The 20241-nt window shown below is 41.1% G+C and overlaps 1 protein-coding gene across 5 annotated transcripts in view; it reads right to left on the bottom strand.

Moving 5' to 3' along the window:
- PLEKHH1 (pleckstrin homology, MyTH4 and FERM domain containing H1) overlaps positions 1–20241 on the bottom strand; it is a 48913-nt gene that overhangs the window by 25203 nt on the left and 3469 nt on the right. For 2 of the 5 annotated variants that reach the window (XM_018082698.2, XM_018082700.2), the window contains exons 2-7: positions 18269–18444; positions 12543–12605; positions 9708–9857; positions 6619–6702; positions 4992–5073; positions 1311–2320 (exon numbers count right to left, since the gene is read on the bottom strand). In XM_018082698.2, coding sequence (XP_017938187.2) covers positions 1311–2320; positions 4992–5073; positions 6619–6702; positions 9708–9857; positions 12543–12605; positions 18269–18394 — 1515 coding nt within the window. In that variant the 5' untranslated portion in view covers positions 18395–18444. Of the gene's footprint in view, positions 1–1310; positions 2321–4991; positions 5074–6618; positions 6703–9707; positions 9858–12542; positions 12606–18268; positions 18445–18532; positions 18599–19673; positions 20076–20241 lie in introns of those variants that run through there. The other 3 variants (XR_001921957.2, XM_018082697.2, XM_018082699.2) reach the window with 3 other exon arrangements.

The raw sequence follows: 20241 nt of genomic DNA, 5'->3' as shown, positions 1-20241 counted from the left end.
GAAAATTAGAAGGGCCAAAGTCCAACTAGAATTTCACTTGGCTACTGCAGTAAAAGACACTAAAAAATTTCTATAAATACATGAGAAACAAAAGGAGAATAACAATCCTTTATTGGGTACGGTAGGAAACATAGTGACAAAGGATAAGGAAACAACAGAGGTACTTAATGCCTTCTTTGCTTCAGTCTTTCACAGTAAAGCCAGTTGTTTTCCAGGTACCCAGCCCTCCGAGCTGGAAGATATGGACAGGGAGCAGAATGAAGCCCCCAAGATCCCAGGAAAAATGCTCACCCACCTGCTAACACCACTTAAACACGCACAGGTCTATGGGACCAGGTGGGATCCACAGGAGGGTGCTGAGGGAGCTGGCTGAAGAGGTCACTGAGCCACTGTCCATCATTTACCAGCAGTCCTGGTCAACCGGGGAGGTCAAAGGTGACTGGAAGTTGGCAAATGTGACACCCATCTATAAGAAGGGCTAGAGGAGGATCTGAGGAACTACAGACCTGTAGCCTGACCTCAGTGGTAGAGAAGGTCATAGAGCAGATCATCTTGAGTGCCATCACACAGCATGTACATGATAACCAATTGATCAGGCCCAGCTGGCATGGGTTTATGAAAGACAAGTCCTGCATGACCAACCTGATCTCCTTCTGTGACAAGGTAACCTGGTCAGTGGTTGAGGGGAAGGCGTTTTCTTTTTTCCAACCTAAACAATTCTATGACTAGCAAACAATCCAGCTAACAAGTAACTGAAAGCAAGAACAACAAACCCCTTTCTCACATACTGTAAGCAACAGGACACGTATACCACTTAATCAAAGGCTTTCACAAAATTTTCCTAATAGCAGAAGCATACCATGAGATAGGAATGCTGAGATCTAATCCATGTATTTATTCTAGTATTCAGAGATTTTTCTCACTCTGGAGCTATCTTGTCTGGTCCACTGCATTTATGAGTAATTTTTCTATCTTACACATGTGACAACAGAACTAAGGACTAACTTTTGATGACCCATAATGATAAACCACAATGCAGCACCTCTTGACTTTCCTTTATATTCCTGTGTTTCTTGAGCACTGGTTTTTTCCATGAATTTTTTTCCCCTTATAAAGACAAAAGGAGAAAAAAAAAAATTGTCAGTGGAACCAGCATGCCCCTGTCATGCTGGAACTGTCAGACTTGGTGCTTCAAGAATGTAACCTGTGATGTCCACAGGTAACAACTGCTTGAGCTGTTGTAGCCTAACTACTGGGCACTACTCAAAGATAAGCACCACTTCTCAGCCTGTTGTCCTTGCATTTCTTACCCATGATGGGAATCTGTGCAGCGGTGGTGTTGGAGGTTTACCTCCTGGGTCAAGTATGCCAGCCTCAGAACTCACAGCTTCTCTCTGCCCTGCAGGTAAGTGGTACATTTCCTCACATGCTCTAGCTTCTTCCCTCAGCAGTCCACATTCTGTATCCATCTTCTCCAATACTCCATCATCATCAATATCTGTCTCCTCCACGAGCCCATGGCATGCTGGAGGGTCTGTTATGGGCTGGAAAGTGCTAGTCTCTAAGTGCATTACATGATGGAAAGAATTAACCCCTGGCTGTGGTTGGCTGTGATGTCTCTTGGCCAGTTGAATACTGTCTCTTGGTGTATTGGGTGTTCGTATTTTTGGAAACGTCATACTAGTCCCAAGGCTGCATTCCCTCCCTGCACAGGAGGAATGTGCTGTAACAGTTGATGTTGACACAACCAGGGGTGGTTCAGCAGTTTGGAGACGGCCCTCAAGCATGCTCATTATTTCTCCTGAGGAAGAGGACTCCAGCCGGTGGGAGTGGAATCTGGCACTCAGATCATCAGAGAAGCGGGTGCCATCAAAACCCACTTGTTTCAAGGTGCTCACAGCACTACAGTTTTCTTTCAAAGATGACTGGAAGGTCAAAGCCTCAAGAATTCTTGTGGTCTCAGCTGGAGGGTCCACTGATACAGGATCAGAGCACCCTAAACAGTGTTCAGAACTTACAGCTGGAAATACATCCTTCTCTGTGGAGAGATTCCAGTTTGATGGGTCAGACACGAGCTTCAGCTTATTCTGGGAAAGCAGAGATTTATCCTCTCCATTCTCAGTAAAGGTGTCATTGGCAAGGACTGTATTTGCTGAAGAAAGGACATGCTTGGTAGGTCCTGTCTCACGCATCTCTCTGAAACCAGGTGCAAGGAGCACAGATTCCTGGTCTATCTTCTCAGCAAAAGAGGCCCGTGATGCTCTAGGCTTCAGGGAACTACAGCTCCAAAGAGATTCAAAGGGAGGAATGCTGGTCATATCTACAAGGGAGGAGAACATATGGTTAGGGCATTCAAATGCTTTAATGTCTTAATTGTTGCTTCCTAGTGTATGTTCATGCCAGTTGTATTTCAATAACACCCTGGCCTGGTTAGGACTATACAGAACAGGAAAGAGATTGCTGGGCACAGTTATAACAAAAGTGCTATACATTTATAACTGGGAATAGCACAGAAGAGATGAGCAGGAAATGATTAATCACTGTTTCTTACAAAAGTAGAATTAAGGGGTGCCTAATGAAACTATCAAGCAGCGCATTTGAAATTTACAGAAGGAAGGGTTTTTTCCAGACAAAAAAGGAAATACAATGTTGCAGATATGCCAGAAAAACTAATGTATCAGTAGTATGGAAGCCCTGGCCTAGAAATTTCCTAAACTACTGACAGCAGAAGCTGGAAGGGTAAATGGAGAGGAGGGCAGGTTTACTTGCAGTATTTCCTACACTCTGTCCTGAAACATCCACAACCAGCCAGGAGATGGGATACAGGCCTAGGCAAGCTTTCAGTCTAATATAACAGTTTTTACTCTTACCTATATACAACTATGTCTCTTCTCTTAAAGTAGCCATGAGAAGGAAGTGCATTTACCACACAATACTGTCAAAAAACATCCAAGTGGCCAGAACACTGCTTAGCATTGCTTTTGGCTTTAGTGGACCTACAGTGTTTTAAGTCATCAAATAAGATGGTATGATTCCACCCTTCCCAAGGGCTACATGAGACTTCCAGGAAAGGTATGGAGATCTTCTTAAGCATCACACCAATCAGTGAGGTTACTCTCTTTTCAAGAATTTTCCCAGAGCTTTTTGCTATCCTTTTGTGCTATATGACCCACGCAGTGCTTTTTGTCACAAAGTTTTATAATAGTTTCTTACAGGATTTTGCTGTAAAATCTTTTTTTTTCTTAGTTCTTTCTCTGCCCTTTCAGTTGCTATATTAGAAGATGACATAAAAAATAGATCCTAGATGGCTTCCATTGTCCCTTTTCTATTTAGTACCCACACTTTATAATTCTTGTATTTTTTCCTTTCCATAATCACCAGATTTAAAGACTATCTCAGTTCTACAATTTCTTCTGAATAGTAGCTTTAGGGTATGAGAAAGTGTGGATAAAACTTGGAGTGGCAGAGGATGTTTGACTGATGTTGGCATTTATACACTGCCTGACTGAAAAAGCACCAAATCATTAGATGCTTTAGAAATTGCAAAATATGGGTGAGTGACTCTGCATAGGTATCGCTGAAAATGCTGCCTTAACATCAAACTCTATGGGTGTTGCTTAACCAGCAACGGTTAAGGAATTAGGAAGTAGAAACAAACTGAAGACACAAAATTACAGAGGGAAGAGCAAACAGTGGAATACATTACTGTTGACAGTGGAGAGGATGAAACCTGCTGAGAAAAAGACAACCATGAGACCTTGGTGCTTGAGTCACAAGGAACTGAATGTTAACAAAGCTAACACATACCACTGGCACACAAAAACCTTGGCACACATTTCCCCTGACCCTGAGGTAAATCATTAGTGTAGACTGAAAAGAGGCCATTCATTTTAAATATTGCTGATATTTTTGCAGCCTCCTAGATGTGACAGGAGATTAAGAAGAGGAAGCTGTTACTATTAGCATAGCAAGCAAGAAGAGATTTGTCTCTCTGCAGAGGCCTCTGACTTCAGCCTGGCATAGTGAGACTAGTGAGGCATAAGAGGAGAGGGCAGTGCTGTTTACTGCCCAGAGAGTTGGGATCCAGGGAACACTTAATACCAGATTATTAACGCAGCTTACCAGGCATTCTCCTTTTGTGAACAGTCAGAGCCAGAGGGGATGAGAAAAACCCAGTCATAAAGCATTTCGCTAGAAATGTGGCAGGATTTAGAAGGAATTTTGCCCTATTCCCTTGCTGTGGAGTGATAGGAATGCCAGGAAGACTTCTGCAGGAAAGAAATGCCCCCTGCCTGCATGCCCAGTGAAGTTCTGGAAATTAGCTGTCTTACTGTGACCAAACCAACCTCATGAAAAACTAAAAGGAAGAAAATCGTTAAGAGAGAATTTCCTCTGCAAAGTGTGTTGCAATGAAAGGTGCTGAATACAAGCCCTGGAGACTAAGTTTTTCTATCTGTCCACCAGAGAAGAACTGCAAAAGCCCAAACACCATAAGCAGCTTTCTCCAATCCAACCTGATAGCACAGAGGATCCCAGCATCCTAAAGGCAGACCAGACATCTGCTGCCTTGGATTATTCAGTTACTCAGCTCATATGACAGCAGAGGTTCTGTGGGGATGAGAATGACTCACATGTGGAAGTAAAGTGAAATACCTCAGGGACTTCTCCCCTCCAGCACTGAAGTGAATGGACTTTACTACGTACTTCAATGAATGCTTCTAATTCAGGAGTTCAGTGGCTTATTTTAATGGCAAAAGCAGATTTTTAAAAAAGGGTTCTGTGTTCAATCATTAGCAGGAAAATAATTAAGAGTTTAAGGCAGGTAAGCATGGTATTCCCATCTTAAAAATAGATCCACTGAGGAACAGAGTAATTCCACTGCTTGCTGTTACAAGTGTTAATTTCTGACAAAATTAAGAATACAACCTGGGAATGCTAACTTCCACTCTTGTGGTGGTTACTAGGCTACAATGCCAGGTGAGCACATTTACCTTGCAATGTATCCTGAAGGGCTTCGATTTGCTCCATCAGCCTCTGATTACAAGTTTTCAGGTGGTAATTCTCTAGCTCAAGCTATGAAAAAACAATAATAAAAACTGAAATATAATGCAAAACTGTGTGTGCAAGTGATCCACTATACAGAATATGTCTTTATCTTTACCACATTCAAGTGTCTTAACAAGGAAAAAAATGATTCGTGAGTCTACCAGTCATCTTGAAATCCTTCTACTCAGCAGCTGCACTGGACAACCCACTTAAACATTTAGCTGGGCTTTCTCAAACAGCCTCTGCATATACCATTGTGCTTCTCAAATAGGTCTTCTAATTTACTTCCATGATATTGTTTATCATTTACTCCTGTTGCAGAAATAACTGTCACGAAAGAGAGAATCAAAAAAAGCATTACCCTGAAGGACCGTTTTTCCATCTCACCCTGTATATAGTAAAAGAAGGGAAGCAAAGAAAAAAGCCAACAAATGTTAAGGGTGCATTTACATTTCCAGCTAGGGCATGAGAGATTCTTTGCAAATTTGCCTTATGCCTTTACTTTAAGTGTCTCAGCATCCATTCTTAAGCACAGCAGTGGTGCACCCAGACAGGCTTCCTTCTTGATGGCAAAGTTGAAACCACACCAGTGGCGCTGTCTAGAGTAACCCATTTGCAACACAGACTCCAAGTTCTCCAATTGGCAGTGCTCCACTTTTGCATGGTAGAATCAGCACCTAGAATCAGCATCTGGCACAAACCTCATTGGCAGTAAAGACATAATGTGAATGTATGGCCCTGGATTCACAGCAGACCACACCAAATTAATCCCCGTGCTTCCTTCTTTGTGCTGCACCAGTCAGTAATGTAAATGCACCTTAAGTTATCTCATACAGGAAAATGAAAGAGAAGCAGCCCAGCAGCCTGATGAAATATCTAGGCAATTCAATGATATTACAAAGTCCCATCATAACATAATTAGTGCCCACAAAGACTTCTTCTTCCAACTTCAAGAAATTCCCCTTCTGGCATAAACTGGGAAATAATGTCTTTAACTTGGAATAAAAGACCAGATAGCCCCACTCCCAGTTGTAAACTATTACTGCATCTTCAAAACTGCATGCTGACCCACTATCTTTGTTTTTCTAGAAGGTAGGCCCAGATAGAGGCACAAGTCCATAGGATGGATAGGACAGAAAGGTTAGAGATGAGAAAATACTGGGCAGTAGGAAAACACCATTAGTCAGAGATGGTAAATTAAGGCAGAGCAAAGGACATGTTTGTGTTACAGCTGGTTTGTCAGAAAGACAGAAACTGCACCCAGAGAAAAAAGGGAGAGGTAGAGGAAAGCGAGGTGAAAGCCACTTGTGACTACTAAATCTTCTTCAGAGACTGCTTTTGGGCACTGGTGACTTCATGGTCATTTACAGTTTGCCCAATAAAGTCAATAGCCCTCACCCAAGAGTGATGACCCTAGCTCTACAACAGAGTATGCACAGGGCCAAGCAAGCAGAGAGCCTCTGTGGCAGATTGACCATCCTCAAAGTACTGTCCTGTACAGGAGCCCACTGGCAGTGCAGCCACTGTACCTACTCACAAGCCTTGAAACTTGGCAGTAAGCTAGAGACTTACCTCCCTGAGCTTAAATGTTACCCATTCTTTGATCTTGGCAGCTTTCTCTTGAACAATTTTGGCTTCTTCAGTCCTCAACTGTTTCTGTGCCAAAAAAACCAAAACCAACATTACACACATTAGGAGAATACAACAAACTGTTCTCAGTAAGTTACTGCACCAGGAGCGACTGAAACACTGACAATCTCATTCCAGATATAAGATTTAAGACTGTTAATTGGATATTATTATTTAGCTGGCCTTTGAAAAAAATCAAGCTCTAAGTTGTCTTACATGGTCTCTAGAGTTAAATTCAGAGAGTTGTTTCAAGAGTTTGTTCTGGAATAGCAAAATCCAGCTCAGGTAATGACTGCTCACCTACCAGAGTTTGAGTACAATCTGCAACTTTTTCTGTTTCAGATGGTTTTGTAATGTTGCTGTTTGCTATTGACATCTGTAGTGTTACCCCAACCTACACACACATTATTGCCCACAGTTAATAAGAATTAAACAATGCTTATAAGTGTTTTATAAAATCTAATCATTCCAAGCAAAAGGGATTCAACTGCTGTAAGCACAGGTATAGGGCACAGACTTTCAAGATACACAAGATGGAAACTAATACCAACAATGTATTTAACACACACACACACACACACACAATATTTTCATTGAGAAAGTAAACTAGGAGAAAAAAAACCAAAACAAAACCAAAAACCCAGCTCCAAAACTTGACCTTGAAACACTAAGACCTGCTAGGAGGTTTTCAGATGGTGTAAGTGGTTGTACCTTTACATACCCATTAAAACAGGTTCTAGTCTGCACAGAGGTGTTATGGCAATACTGTTTGTTTGCACAATGAACATTTTCCCCCCAAATATCTGCTTGTGCAATACTGCTACATCATTTTCGCAGCTGTGTTTTCTCAGTCATGTTTTTAACTTTTCTGGAAATTTCCTTTGAAAGATGCTGGATTAATACCATGAACATCTGAAGCCTTCTGTTCATCTCCTGTGTAGCTCCATCAGAAGCAAAATCACTGAAAGCTCTCCTATCTACATAATGATTTAAACATCTGCAAGAAGAAATCAGTTCTAGGAGCAAGGGAGGGAGGGAGGAAGAATATATGCTACATGGCACATTCAGCTCTGGTTTCTCCAATTAATGGGCAAAGACTTTCGGTAGCACTTGGTGGTTTCCCTGCTAGATTGTCTTTTCCTGATGTGAAAAAATACTGATAATTATGATAATAAAATGTCAGTGCGTCCCCCCACTTTAAGTTTTTCAAACTGATGAATACCATATAAATACACAGTAGACTGTGCAAAATTCCCCACATCTTCACATCACTTTTAATCACTACATGCTATTTATCACCACAACTGCACATTTAAATGTTCCTATTCAAGTATGTTTGCTGACTTTAAAACAGGCCTTAGCAACATTGTAGGTAGCAGTAACATTTGTAGTTGAGCATAATGAAATAAAAGCAATCAAATAACATGCTTTAAGAAGAGGATTTATTTAGCTTTTTTCCCTTTTATATGACTCCTAATCATCAGATCTCAACCTCTGCTGGAGTCAGAATACTAGATGTGCCTACAGGTCTGAAATGACCTGGCACATATAGTAGACCTACCATCTCTGAATATCCGTCATACGCGAAATGGCTTTGAATTCCTAATGACCTGGACTAGTCTCAAATCAGGGTCTAAGAGGTAAAAGATTCAGAATATTACTATGCTACATGGCAAAGTGCAACGCCAAGATTTTATTTAGGGTCCTAAAGTAGAATAGCAGTATGACACCATCATTGTCATCAAGCTTAGTAAGCCCTGCTTCTAAGCAGAACCAATTCACTTAGGCACAGCACCCATAGCAGCTTTTGTGCTTTAAGATCCAAAGGCAATTAGAGATTCTTTGTGTCCCACACTATTGTGTGGTCCAGACATGACCTCAGTGTTCTCTTAATAACACTCTGAACTCCACAGCTTTTCCCATCCTAGTGAAAACAAATAGGATGCCTTACAGGGATCCTTAGTGACCTTCTAGCATTGCCACCATCTCATCCCATTCTGAAACTAAACCAGTGACTCTGACAAAGAGTGTTTCTTCTCTGGAATTGTCAAGCTTTGGCTTTCATTTCTAGAATCTCATTTTGCCTCTTGCTGCTGGGTCAGGAAGATTTCTACTAACAGGCCTTGAAATAGGTGTCAATTAGTTAAATGTAACTCAAATCGATGTTTTTTTGTCTGGTTTAAAATTCTACTGAGCTATTTCTATTTAAAAGTAATTTACTTAGCAACATATAGGAATACCTCATTCCTCATGTTATACAAACCACAGGGGAAACCTTTACCAGAGCCAAAAGAGAAGCCCTGCTGTAGAACTAGCTCCTTCCTTCGACCAACTGAAAATGGAAGAGACTAAGAAGTATCCCTATTGGGAAACAGCTGCTCTTTCACAATGAAGACATCTGACGAGAGATCACAGAATCAACTAGGTTGGAAAAGACCTCTGAGACCATCGAGTCCAACCTTTGACCCAACACTACCTTTTCTACTAGACCATGGCAAAAAGTGCCACATCCAGTCTCTTCTTAAATGTCTCCAGGGACAGTGACTCCATGACCTCCCTGGGCAGCCCATTCCAATGCCCAATCACTCTCTCAAAAGAACTTCTTCCAAGATGAACTATGTTAAAGGATTGCTGAAGACTGGGAAAAGACCCTTCTCAAGAAGCAGCATAAACAGAGTCAGAGATGGGCTACATAATGATTTTGTAAAGCAATCTGTATGCTAGGAAGCCAGAGAAACACTGACCAGATGGTAGCATTACAATTTAGGGTCTCAACACTAACATAAGGAAGCCCTTTAAACACATTGACCGATCCCCTATAATGAAGAGAGATGGACTACTGAAGCAGAGTGGATGTTCTGTGTGAAAAGGAAGAGAGGATCCCGTACTCAGCAGGTATCACTTTAGAGCTCATCTGAATGCAACTGAGAGGCTAACGTGCAAAAAGATATAATCCATACCTTTGAACCACACATTACAGAATCTCTCTAACTCATGAAAGCTGCAGGTCTCCCTGTAGAAAATATCCCTACCTGTTTTGCTAGCTGTGTCTCCAATCTGCTGATCAGATCCTCTTTTCCTTGCACTGTGCCCATCAGGTCTTGGTATTTCCTGTATAGGGTGCTGTCTGATTCACAAATCTTCACATTGGCTAGTTTTATCTTCTCTTCCATAACTCTGACCTATAATAATAATCAGAAGGAGATTAAAAAAAACAAACAAAACAACAAAAAACAAACCAATGTGTTTCAACAAACCAAAAGTGTTTCAGCAACTCCTGTCTTTCTGACAAGTGTTTTCTCCAGACCTACTAAGGAGTTACCATGTTAGATATTTCAGAAGATTTGCCTATCTTTGAGCTCCTGCCAGTGCCAACACTTTTTCATCTCAGCGAGAGAAACACCATTGTAATGCTCCTTCACTACAAAGTTTCAATGCACTAAAATCTAGCTGCTGTTGAAGCATTTCAGGTTTTCAGAAAGTTTTTAAAATCTCTTTGCTTTCTTCAAAACCTATGTCTCTCAGTAACGTCATTTCATTTTACTGTTACTTCATTCTATTGCAAAGGACTAAAAGACTTTATTTATAAAGATGAAATGAATCCCCTTAACTCAAATGTGCTAATTGCAGAATTTGATGATGGGAAAATATCTGGTTCCAACACCAGCTTCTTCCCAAAGAAGCTAAATCTGTAAAGAAACCAACTCCAGATACCATTAATTTAGCATGAATTTAAAACCAGAAAGACAAAACGCAGGCAGCAATCTGAGCACGTCTCTGCAAGAGAGTTACTCATGCTCTGCTGAGCAGTCTACACTTCATACTTGCAGAAGCTGTGTTTTGTCCTCCTGTCTGCCTGTATTAGGCAGAGAAATTTACTGCCTCTTCCTCATATTGAATCAGAAAGGTAGGTGCCCAACATCTGAGCCAGAAAACTAAGCCTGCTGAGTCGGATGTGTTTTCATTAGAGTTTAGGGTGACTACAGTAAAAAGAAGTGGCCCCTCCTTTCTGTCTGATGCCCAAATGCTGACTCTGTACTAGAGGCTCAGCAAGGGGACTGCAAACATGTGATTTCCTTAATTGAGGTTGGCAGCTACAGGGAGTCCATTGAATTAATAAATCCAACCTCCCAGACTCCTGAAGAGAAAGATAACAAGGGATTTTGCACTTGATGTGGAGCCCTCTCATTTGTCAGCTGCTTCTCATTCATGGTGAATGTACTCATTAGTGAAAGGGAATGGTCCTGCTCTTATGCTGTCACTTCTTCAGGCTGTCAGGCAGCAATGAAGTATTTCTCTAGGAACACTTATCTCTGGATGTGGATAAGGCTGCTGTAAAGGCAAACATTGAGGGTTGCTAGTCTTTAGGACCTGCCAACATATGGCTACAGAACTGCTGGTGGCAGGTGAGTGAAGGCAACCCTCATTTCTGCAGGTGGCAGGTGAGTGAAGGCAACCCTCATTTCTGCTACACCTTCCCAGACAAGTTCTCCCTTTCTTGCCCATTCTTGGACCTGGATTTGACTTGCTCTCCATCTTCTCCCTTGCTGTCATTGCATCTTACCATATCATGGACACTGTACTCCTATCATTCAAGTGTCTGCTAGTATGAAACCTTCTTCACTGGCCTGTGGTAATAATTGTATTTCCTGCTAGTGCTGTCACAGCTGTCATTTTTGCCTGCATTATGTTACCTTTGCTTATCTTGGTTGGGTGTGAACTTACTGATACCACTCTCAAGAATAATTCTTGTTCTTGGTTGGCAGTTGCTGATCTAGCATAGAAGCCAACAGTGTGGTATCTAGACATAGCATCTTTCCTATAATTAAAATGGTCATTAAAAAAATCTTGATGTCAATATCAAACTGGCATGAAAAAGTATGTTTTGCAGACAGAATACCTTTCCCAGTACTTCAAGTTCTTGATTCCTAGGCAATATGTTTCCCAGTGCTTATAACACTGCCTATTCAGTCCTTCACTACTGAAGTCATCTTTGACAGCCATTCTCAGCCATCCTGTGCAGCTTTTAGTTCTGTGTTTCAATCTCTGACTCAGTGCTCAGTCCTGCAGCCTTGTCCAGCTGGAGGGAGCTGCTTCACTTCAAACCTTCTCTTCAGCAGTGTTCTGCAGTGATGCAAGAGCCCAGACCACTTAGCCATTCTTGGCTCTTTTGTTTCTATAATACTCCTTACAGTACAACAGTCTGCTTCCCAAAGGTCCTTTGTTCTTTATAGCCTGTTCACAAGATGAAGTCTCGCTGTCTCTCCCCTTCTCCATTATTCAAGAAGCATAGAAGGACTAGCTTAGACAACATGCCTAATTTTGTAGATGGTTCCAGTAACAGGCAATGAATCCAACTCACTGTTTTTCTCCGTGGGCTCCTAAGCCAGAGCAGTAATTAACTATAAAGAATGTCCAAAACAAGTGATAAGGGTGTGTCTGCAAAACCTACTTCTTTCATAGAACCTTCTCTACTTATAGACAAGTCCTTACCAGTACTCTTAAGTATTTGTTTTCTGAGGACCTGCCAGGTAGCTCTATCTTTGTGCTTTAATCCTGAGATACAACATCCCCTTCCTTTTCCATAACCAAGCACGCCTATCACAGACTAGGGGGTAAAGGCTGTGATGCTGAGAGGCAGATCTAAGGTGCTACTTTTCACTTAGGGTTCAACATATTCAGGCACCTGGTCACAGCTAAGGCTCAAAGACTGGCAAGTAGACCAGAAAATCCATTCACTACTGTAAATCAGTGTTTCCCTAGCAGGGCATAGCACAGCAGAGTGCTGTCTGCATGCCAGGCCGGAAGGAACTTAGAGGAAGTTACTGGTGGATTTGTACCAAAGCAACCATAAAAAAATCTCTTACCTGTTTCTCTGCCTCTTCAGCTCTTTGCTCTGCTTCTATCACTCTCTGCTCCAATTCCTGCATCTTCAGAGCCAGAAAAGAAGATGGAAGAGGGGGAGAGAAAAAAATAAATTAACATCACCTGAAAATTCACCTGTTTTACTCAGAAATCTCCCATTTCTTGTGCAAATCTACAGATTTTCTTTGGCATCTTTTGGGTTAACTGGACAGCTCTGACCAGGGGAAAAAAAAAAAAGCCTTTGATCTTTCCCAGTCTTCTACCCTACTTTGAATTTACCGGAACTGTTGTCTCATTAGTGAACTTCATCATTCATTACATGGGTCAAAGGAATAGTCCCAAAGTCTTGACCTCATCTCTACAATTTACACACCATGGGCTGTCCCTGCAAGAAGCCTGTCTACAGTGCACCATTATTCCCTGATTTTATTTTAGCTAAGATTCATTCACAATGGTAAATAAAAATTAATACATCTTGGAAAGCTCACGGCAGGTTCTCTATGATGCCACATTATGACATATGAATATTTTGCATTGCCTTTAAAAGCATCATAGGCTCATAACTCATAAGATTAACAATGATGTTAACTTTCCTATGCTTCTTTGCACTTTAAACAGCTTTGCAAACTGACAATTCAGTGATTTGACATCTGAGCATTGGTGCTATTGAAGTCAAAAGACACTGAATAGAATTTTATCCTAAATGTACATAAACCACTTCACTCTCATGAACTGTAGATACCCCCCATACCTGGGGTTCCTCTAATAATTTACCACTAGAGCCAATGTTTTGAGGTTTTCTTGGGGTTTTTTTTAAGCAACCTACTATCAGATTCGGTGCTTTCAAGGTCATCTTTCATGATCTGCCCAGCTTCGACAGATCTCAGATTTAAGCCCAGTATTATGAAATCAGTGACACTAAGTACCATCCACTAAGGTGCAAAATTTGAAGAAGGCTTCATGGAGTTTCCAGCACCTACTCGTGTTTTACTACAGAAAGAATGACACAGAAGCACCTTCAGAAGATTAAAAGAATCAAGCTTCAAGAAGAAAACTAACTATAAAGGGAACTGAGCTCTTTTTTTCTCCAATGCATTTTACGGTTCTTGATAATGCACTGGAGTCAAGTATTCAGGTTGGTCACTAAAAGGACCAAACCAGTACTTCTGAAAATGAGACTTGTTCCTCTTGGGTTGATCACCCAGAATGGATGTGGCAGCATTCCTGCCTTTCCATCTCCCTTTTTCAGACAGCAACAAGACAATTCTTCTTTCCATTTGCACCCATTGATCATAAGAGCAGACTGACACCTATCAACAAACATACCAGAAAGGTACATATATGCAGACATCTCAGTGGTCATGTAACTAAAAAAGCAATGACAAATTCAAACCATGAAGATCAGAAAGTGACACATTTAGCACGATACCTCTCAGGTTTACTTTTTTAGTAGAGCAATTAAGGATATCACAGTCTATGTAGCTTAATATCCAAATTAAGGATGCTTGCTTGGCAGAGGATCAGAGAGATGCCACAGAACATTGCACAGACAACGCCGCTCTAACCAAAGACTATTAGAGTCTTGGAGGAGACTGAGCTCAAGGCAACCTAACACTCAGAGCAGTGGTCTGTGCTACAACACGAGTATGTGTCCCTTAGGAACAGTGATGTACCCATGCATTTATCTGTTAGTCTCTGGGTAGTCATCACCACAGACAGGTAGCAGCAAAATATACTGGCAAAAGACAGATGCCAACATAACTATTATGGAGACATAATACACTTTATGAAACAAAGGCTGTTTAAGACAGTAGCTTCAGAATCAATGATCTCCATTAGTTTTCTGATTAATTAACAGGGTCTACATTCACAGCACAGACGGAACTCTCAGCCTTTTTCCAAAGGTGGGCAATCTCCATGGAAGACTCAGGTTATTTTAAGACAGCACTGTTCTGACTGAAAAACTCATTGTTGTCCCAGCCTCATGACAGTTTGCTTTCCATTGCTAGCAGTTCTAGATCCTGATCAGGATAGAGAATGTATGTTGGGACCATCCCTGATCACTAAAAAGTTCTTTTGCAACCAGGATGACTTGGCTACGTTCCAGTCAAATCAATTACTTTTGTCACCCTAATTCTCTCTGTAGCCTTAAATGAACTTGTACTTTTGTTAACTTCCTGTACTACATTGTTGGGTCATCCTACTACTACAAACTGTGTTTCTCATGTACACAAAATTATTATTTTGCTCATCCCCAATGTCAGCGGTCTTACTGGAGCACATTCAGATTTAATACACCCATGCTTGTAAGGCTCCTTCAAATCCCTCAATGAATTAATAATAATGCTTGGTACTTACATGGGTCCTTTCATTCAAAATGCTTTATAATTTGACAAATGCTACTAAGCAAGGTGACCCAGGTCTTATAAAAAACTTAGTGACCAAGCCCAATTCATTAAACTCTTCTCCCAAACATCAGCCCAGACAGTCTGTATGGGAGAAACAGGACTAGTTGAATAGCCATGCTTGCATGACACAAAAGAGCCTTCTTCCAAATGTTCATTGCTTATTGAAGTAAGATAGAAGCAGGTTAAATGTTACCCAGATGGCCCTTCTAAAAGCTGCAAAAGATCCTCCAATCAACCATTCACAGAGGCTTTCCCTCTCCTGATGGCTCAGAAGAGGCTACATAAAATTGAGTGAAAAAAATTCCTGCATGTCTCAGCTTCCTTTTCCTCCTGTTGTTCTGTTCCAGTGCTCACTCCTAACCAGGCCAACTTGCTGCCAAGGCAACGATCTACTATGCCACTCACCAACAGAGGAGTATCCCTTTTCAGTGTGTGTGTATGAGACAGTCAGAGTGAAAACAACTGCCAGTTTCCAAGGGGAATAGATCCCTGCTAATGTCCACAACAAGGTAGGACCCAGGGGCCTTGTGCCCTATGGGGGTCCAGCAGGATGGCAGGGCTCTGTCAGGGAGACCAGGGGCTGGGGTCTTTCTGCCATACTGACCAACAGCCAGGCTCTGCCCAGCTTGGGCAGCTCTGCTCGATAGCTGAGACCAGGCTATCAACGTGGAAGTTCACACCATGTGAACTAGGGCACTGGCAGTTAAACCACTGGGTTTTAAATTCCTCATGTTCTGAACTGCGATCTAGATTATTCAATCTAAGAGGATTTTAAAAATCTCAAGTACTTAAACTGTTGGAACACATTGTACTACCAATGCCAGGCGTGAGTGGTAGGGGTTTTTTTTGAGTTAAAATAGTAAAACTTGTCTTTAAGTAATAAAATTAGTTACAAAGAATAATTTAAAATGTGGGGGATCAGGTTTCCAAGCCTTTCAATCAGTAACTTCCAAACTCTTGAGACAACCTGGCTGGTGAGCAAGTATCACACCACTGTTAACATTGTTCTTCACTTTCACCATCTAAATCACTTTTTTAAAAAATAATTTTCCTGTTGCTACAAACCATATTGGGAGGATCTCAGGACAATGTTCACCACAGGTTGGCAACACAGATTCAAACTGTGCCCACTACATACTTTTCCAAAATCATCCCCCCACACTACCTCAAAAAACCTTTTCTGAAATGCAGTACTCTCAAATAAGTCTGAATCTCTTGATTCTCTCAGATAGAACAGTGAGAAAAAAAGATTAAAAATCACAGTTGCTATAAAAATCTGTGATAAAAATCCCTGAAGCTGGCATCACTATCGTAAACCATGTACCTCCTTCAGTTTTGCATCACTGGCCTCCTGAGCGGGAGAAGGATGCAGCACAGATACAAGCCCCTGTTGCTGTGAGTGCTGGGGAGCCCTGTGGTGACTGAGAAGGGAAGGAGGATCTCTGAGCAAGTTTTACAGACCACTTGGGAACCTGAGGCAGAGGACACTTCCCAACAACAGTGTTCAGCATGAGCACTGTGGGCGGAGCAACTGCTCTGGTGCCTTGAGTCCACCTGCAGCAGGAGGGCCTGCTGGAGCTGCCCCACAGTGTCCGAGGCTCTCCCCTTCCCACATGACATTCAGTGAACTGCAAGCCTGCTAGCTCTTTGAACCTTCAAGTAAGCCTACAACAGTTCTGTACAGGTAGTTATAGAATAACCTGATCACTGAACCAAGCTACTCCTTAATTTTAACAAAGAGAACATCGCTTTGACTGAGAGGCTGGATTAATGGCAGTCAGGTCCCTTCCTTGAGGAGCCCCCTGAAGAAGATGAAAATTTCATTCTCTGCCATGGAGCCCCTCCCTAAAGAAATAGTCAAAAGATATCTAGCAAGTCTGTTCTCCAGAAAGAAAGTCTTCTACGTAGGTTTGTTTTGTGTGTGGGTAGTCAGAAAGCTTCTCAAAACAGATATTAAGAAAGCACAAGGACACAGATTCCATAACACACCAAATGAATACTGATTCTCTTTACCAGACCTGGGCCACATCTATAAATTATTTTTTTAATGTGCCTTTATCTAAATGGACTTTACAACTACTTTCAGTGTTTTTCAAGGTAAGTAATCACCAAGGTCCACCTCAGAAGCTACCTTGAAGAGATGAAAAGGGTGATTAAAATTGCATAATTTATTAAAATATGATGGTTAGAATGAATGTCTCATACACTATACGGCATTACTAAAAATGTAATTACAGTGAAAGCAAGGATGAAAATTACTCCACTCTGAAGTAGCTGACATTTTGATGTTTTTACATCCAAAATCAACAAACAAGAATATACACACAGAACTTACGTAATACAAAATAGGGCAAAAGTGAGTTCAAAACGTATCTGTCATCAGGTACAGTAAACTGCAGCTAGTTGTACAGATTTTAATATCATTAGTAAACTGTGACTGAAAGAATCTGTTCTCACTTTCCAACAGTAAATATTTGAGCAATATCTGAGCAATCTTGGACTGGACTGTAATAATGTAAGCCACATTTAGGAAAAAAAAGAAGGAACCCCACAGCAACATACAAACTTGGATTTTATACAAATTTAGTGAAAAAGCTTTAATTCAAATTGAAAAACAACTCAATCTAAGGTAAAGAAAAAACACAAAACATTCACACCATGATGAAAACAAACAAAAGAGAAAACTCCAACAAAACCCTCAAATCTTGCCAGTCCTCTCCCCTAGGATGTAAACAAATTCACTGAGTACACTTGAAAGAGATTAGTAGGAGATGCCTCTAAAACCACAGATGCTAAGCAAGTTTCTAATATTAAGATCTCGAAATATCTGGCCCTGCTCCTCAGCATCCCCAGAATGTTTTGACTGGATATAAAATGTTATTCTAACACTATGGCAATACATGTACCTTTGTCTAGTTTTTTAACATTATAGCATAATTTGCACTCCTATAAGCTTTTCTGTTGCCAGCCAAGTCCCAATACTGATGTTCTAACCCACAGCATCCATCTTTGCTCTGCAGCTGCCTCAGTCACTTTAGATATCCAGAATCTTGCTGATATACTGTTTTCCACCAGAGTCCAAATACTTGGTGATTTTGCAGTAAACAAGGCCAAATTCTTATTTTCACTAATGCCACCTTCACCACTCAGACAGGCACGTCTCTGCATCTTGAGTAATAAGCAGAGTGCAAAAACGTACTGTAATCAAGAAAGAAAACGTTACTGCAAGTAACAGTTGTGTTGGATAGCTCAGCACTTACAGACTTTTTGCTTTCATGTCATAACTTATTGCAAAGTAGAAGTCATCACCACTGCCTCACCTTCTCAGCTAACAGCTCTCGGATCTTGCTTGCCTGCAAGCGGAATTTGAAGAGCTGGGACTCCAACGCAAGGCATCGCTTTTGCCAGTCCATACAGCTGCCATTTTCTAGTGTGAGTTCTGCCATTGTGAAGTTAATCACCCATTTAGGACGTCATCTGAGGTGCTCCAAAAAACCTACAATATAGAAAGGAAAAAAAAAAAATGTATTTTAGAAAGACAAACTTATCACCCTCTGTGTCTAGTCTTCCTTGGTCCATCTTACAGAACTGGTAACAAAGGTCATTTCTTCCCCAAGCAGAAGATGAAGTGGTACTATCCTGAGTTATCGATATTGCCCTCTGCCAGAGGTTACTCTTAATGGATAAACTTTTACCTGTAGAGTGAGTAAATAATTTACTAATGCATCATACTGTATATTCCAGAAACAGCCTTACTGCTACCCTTACAGTCTTGTTCAGCTTCTACCCAGACATTAGTAGCTTTACTTCTGGCTTCTTTGTACCAGTATGGTACCTTTGTTCTGTTCCCTACACTTCTCTTGCAGTTGTCTGAGAACAAACACCATGTCTGTGGTACTCCTGTTGGCTCTGAAACCACACTGACTTTCAAGTAGAATTCCTTCTGCTATAGCGGGTATTAGTCTGTTCAAGAGTATTCTTGCCAGGATTTTGCCAGCAATGGAGAGCAGAGTAATACCACAGTAATTTGAGCAATCTGATTTAATTCCTTTCTTCTTATACAAGGTGATGATGACTGCATCACGTAGGTCTGATGGTAGTTCGCCTAGTTCCCAACAGCGCACCACAAACTCGCAAAATTTGGTGTGGAGTGCAAGGCCCCCATGTTTCCAGACTTCGTGTGGAATAATAAGGCATTTGTGAACAAAAAGGTTTTTAAGATCAACTCAGTGTGTGTAGTCCAGCAGCCAGCTGTATTATTCTACAATAATGAATGTTTACATAGCCAGAACAGCTATTAGCTCAACTTCATCAAAACAATTAAATCCTTGTTAAAGGAGCTTCTCACCTGCTCATAGACAAACTTGCAAGTCCCAGGCTGTGACAGACCAAGGAACAGACCAAGACTTGAGAGAGAGCAATGAAGTCACTCAGCCTCATTGTCTTTACATCTGCCTTTGCAGAGTGGAAAAGTTTAAGATGTCCCTCTAGTTGTACCCACTTGTCGTTTGCTCCTAAGACTTGAGATTCAAGTTACCCTGAGAATATATAATAGTGTGAGTATACATAACACAGGAAGCCACTCTATTCAGCTATATCTCTGATGTTCCAAGTTAAGGAAGACACATTTTATACCCTTTAGCTACAAACACTACCTGCAAGTTATTTTATGGACAGGTTGCTTTGTTCAGTAATAGAAAGTTTCCCAGACAGCAAGTTGCCTACCTTTCCAATGAATTATGGAACACTATTCCAGGTCAGAAGGCAGGTTTAAGTAAAACAAGGCAAAGGCACACTCATGTGTCCAGCACTGCATCACTGAAAACATTCTGCAATGGGAAAGAAAACCACTATTCTACAAGCAGCACACTTACAGTTTTACAGAAACAAAGGCCATCCTTTTCCACAGCCCGTCCAGCACATTGACCTAATCTCTAGCCCTAGCTCCTTGCCATGCATTTAACCAGGTTACCTTTGGTACACATCACAACACTGTCTGGTTTCCCTCTAAGGTATTGCTATCAATAGTCTTTCCCAAGCCAAAAGAGGGCATTAAGTCATGGAAGGATGCTACATCACCATAAGTTTGTTTACAGCTAACTCTGTTTTGTACATAACAATTCAGCTCTCAAATGAAATTTTGTTCTCTTTCATACAAGTATAAAGAGATTTTAGTCTTTATTCATAAAGTTTAAGTTCAAAAAGGACATACAAATGAATGGGATGAACTGTAAGGGCACAAAGCAAAATGAAACTGATGTACCACACAGCTTATGCCAGAGCAAAAGTAATT

This window comes from Manacus vitellinus, unplaced genomic scaffold (genome assembly GCF_001715985.3).
Source record: "Manacus vitellinus isolate BGI_N305 unplaced genomic scaffold, ASM171598v3 scaffold_6_pilon, whole genome shotgun sequence".
In the NCBI taxonomy this organism is placed as follows: domain Eukaryota; kingdom Metazoa; phylum Chordata; class Aves; order Passeriformes; family Pipridae; genus Manacus; species Manacus vitellinus.
The sequence above is the reverse complement of the archived record's forward strand: the minus strand, read 5'-3'. Positions and strand labels throughout refer to the sequence as shown.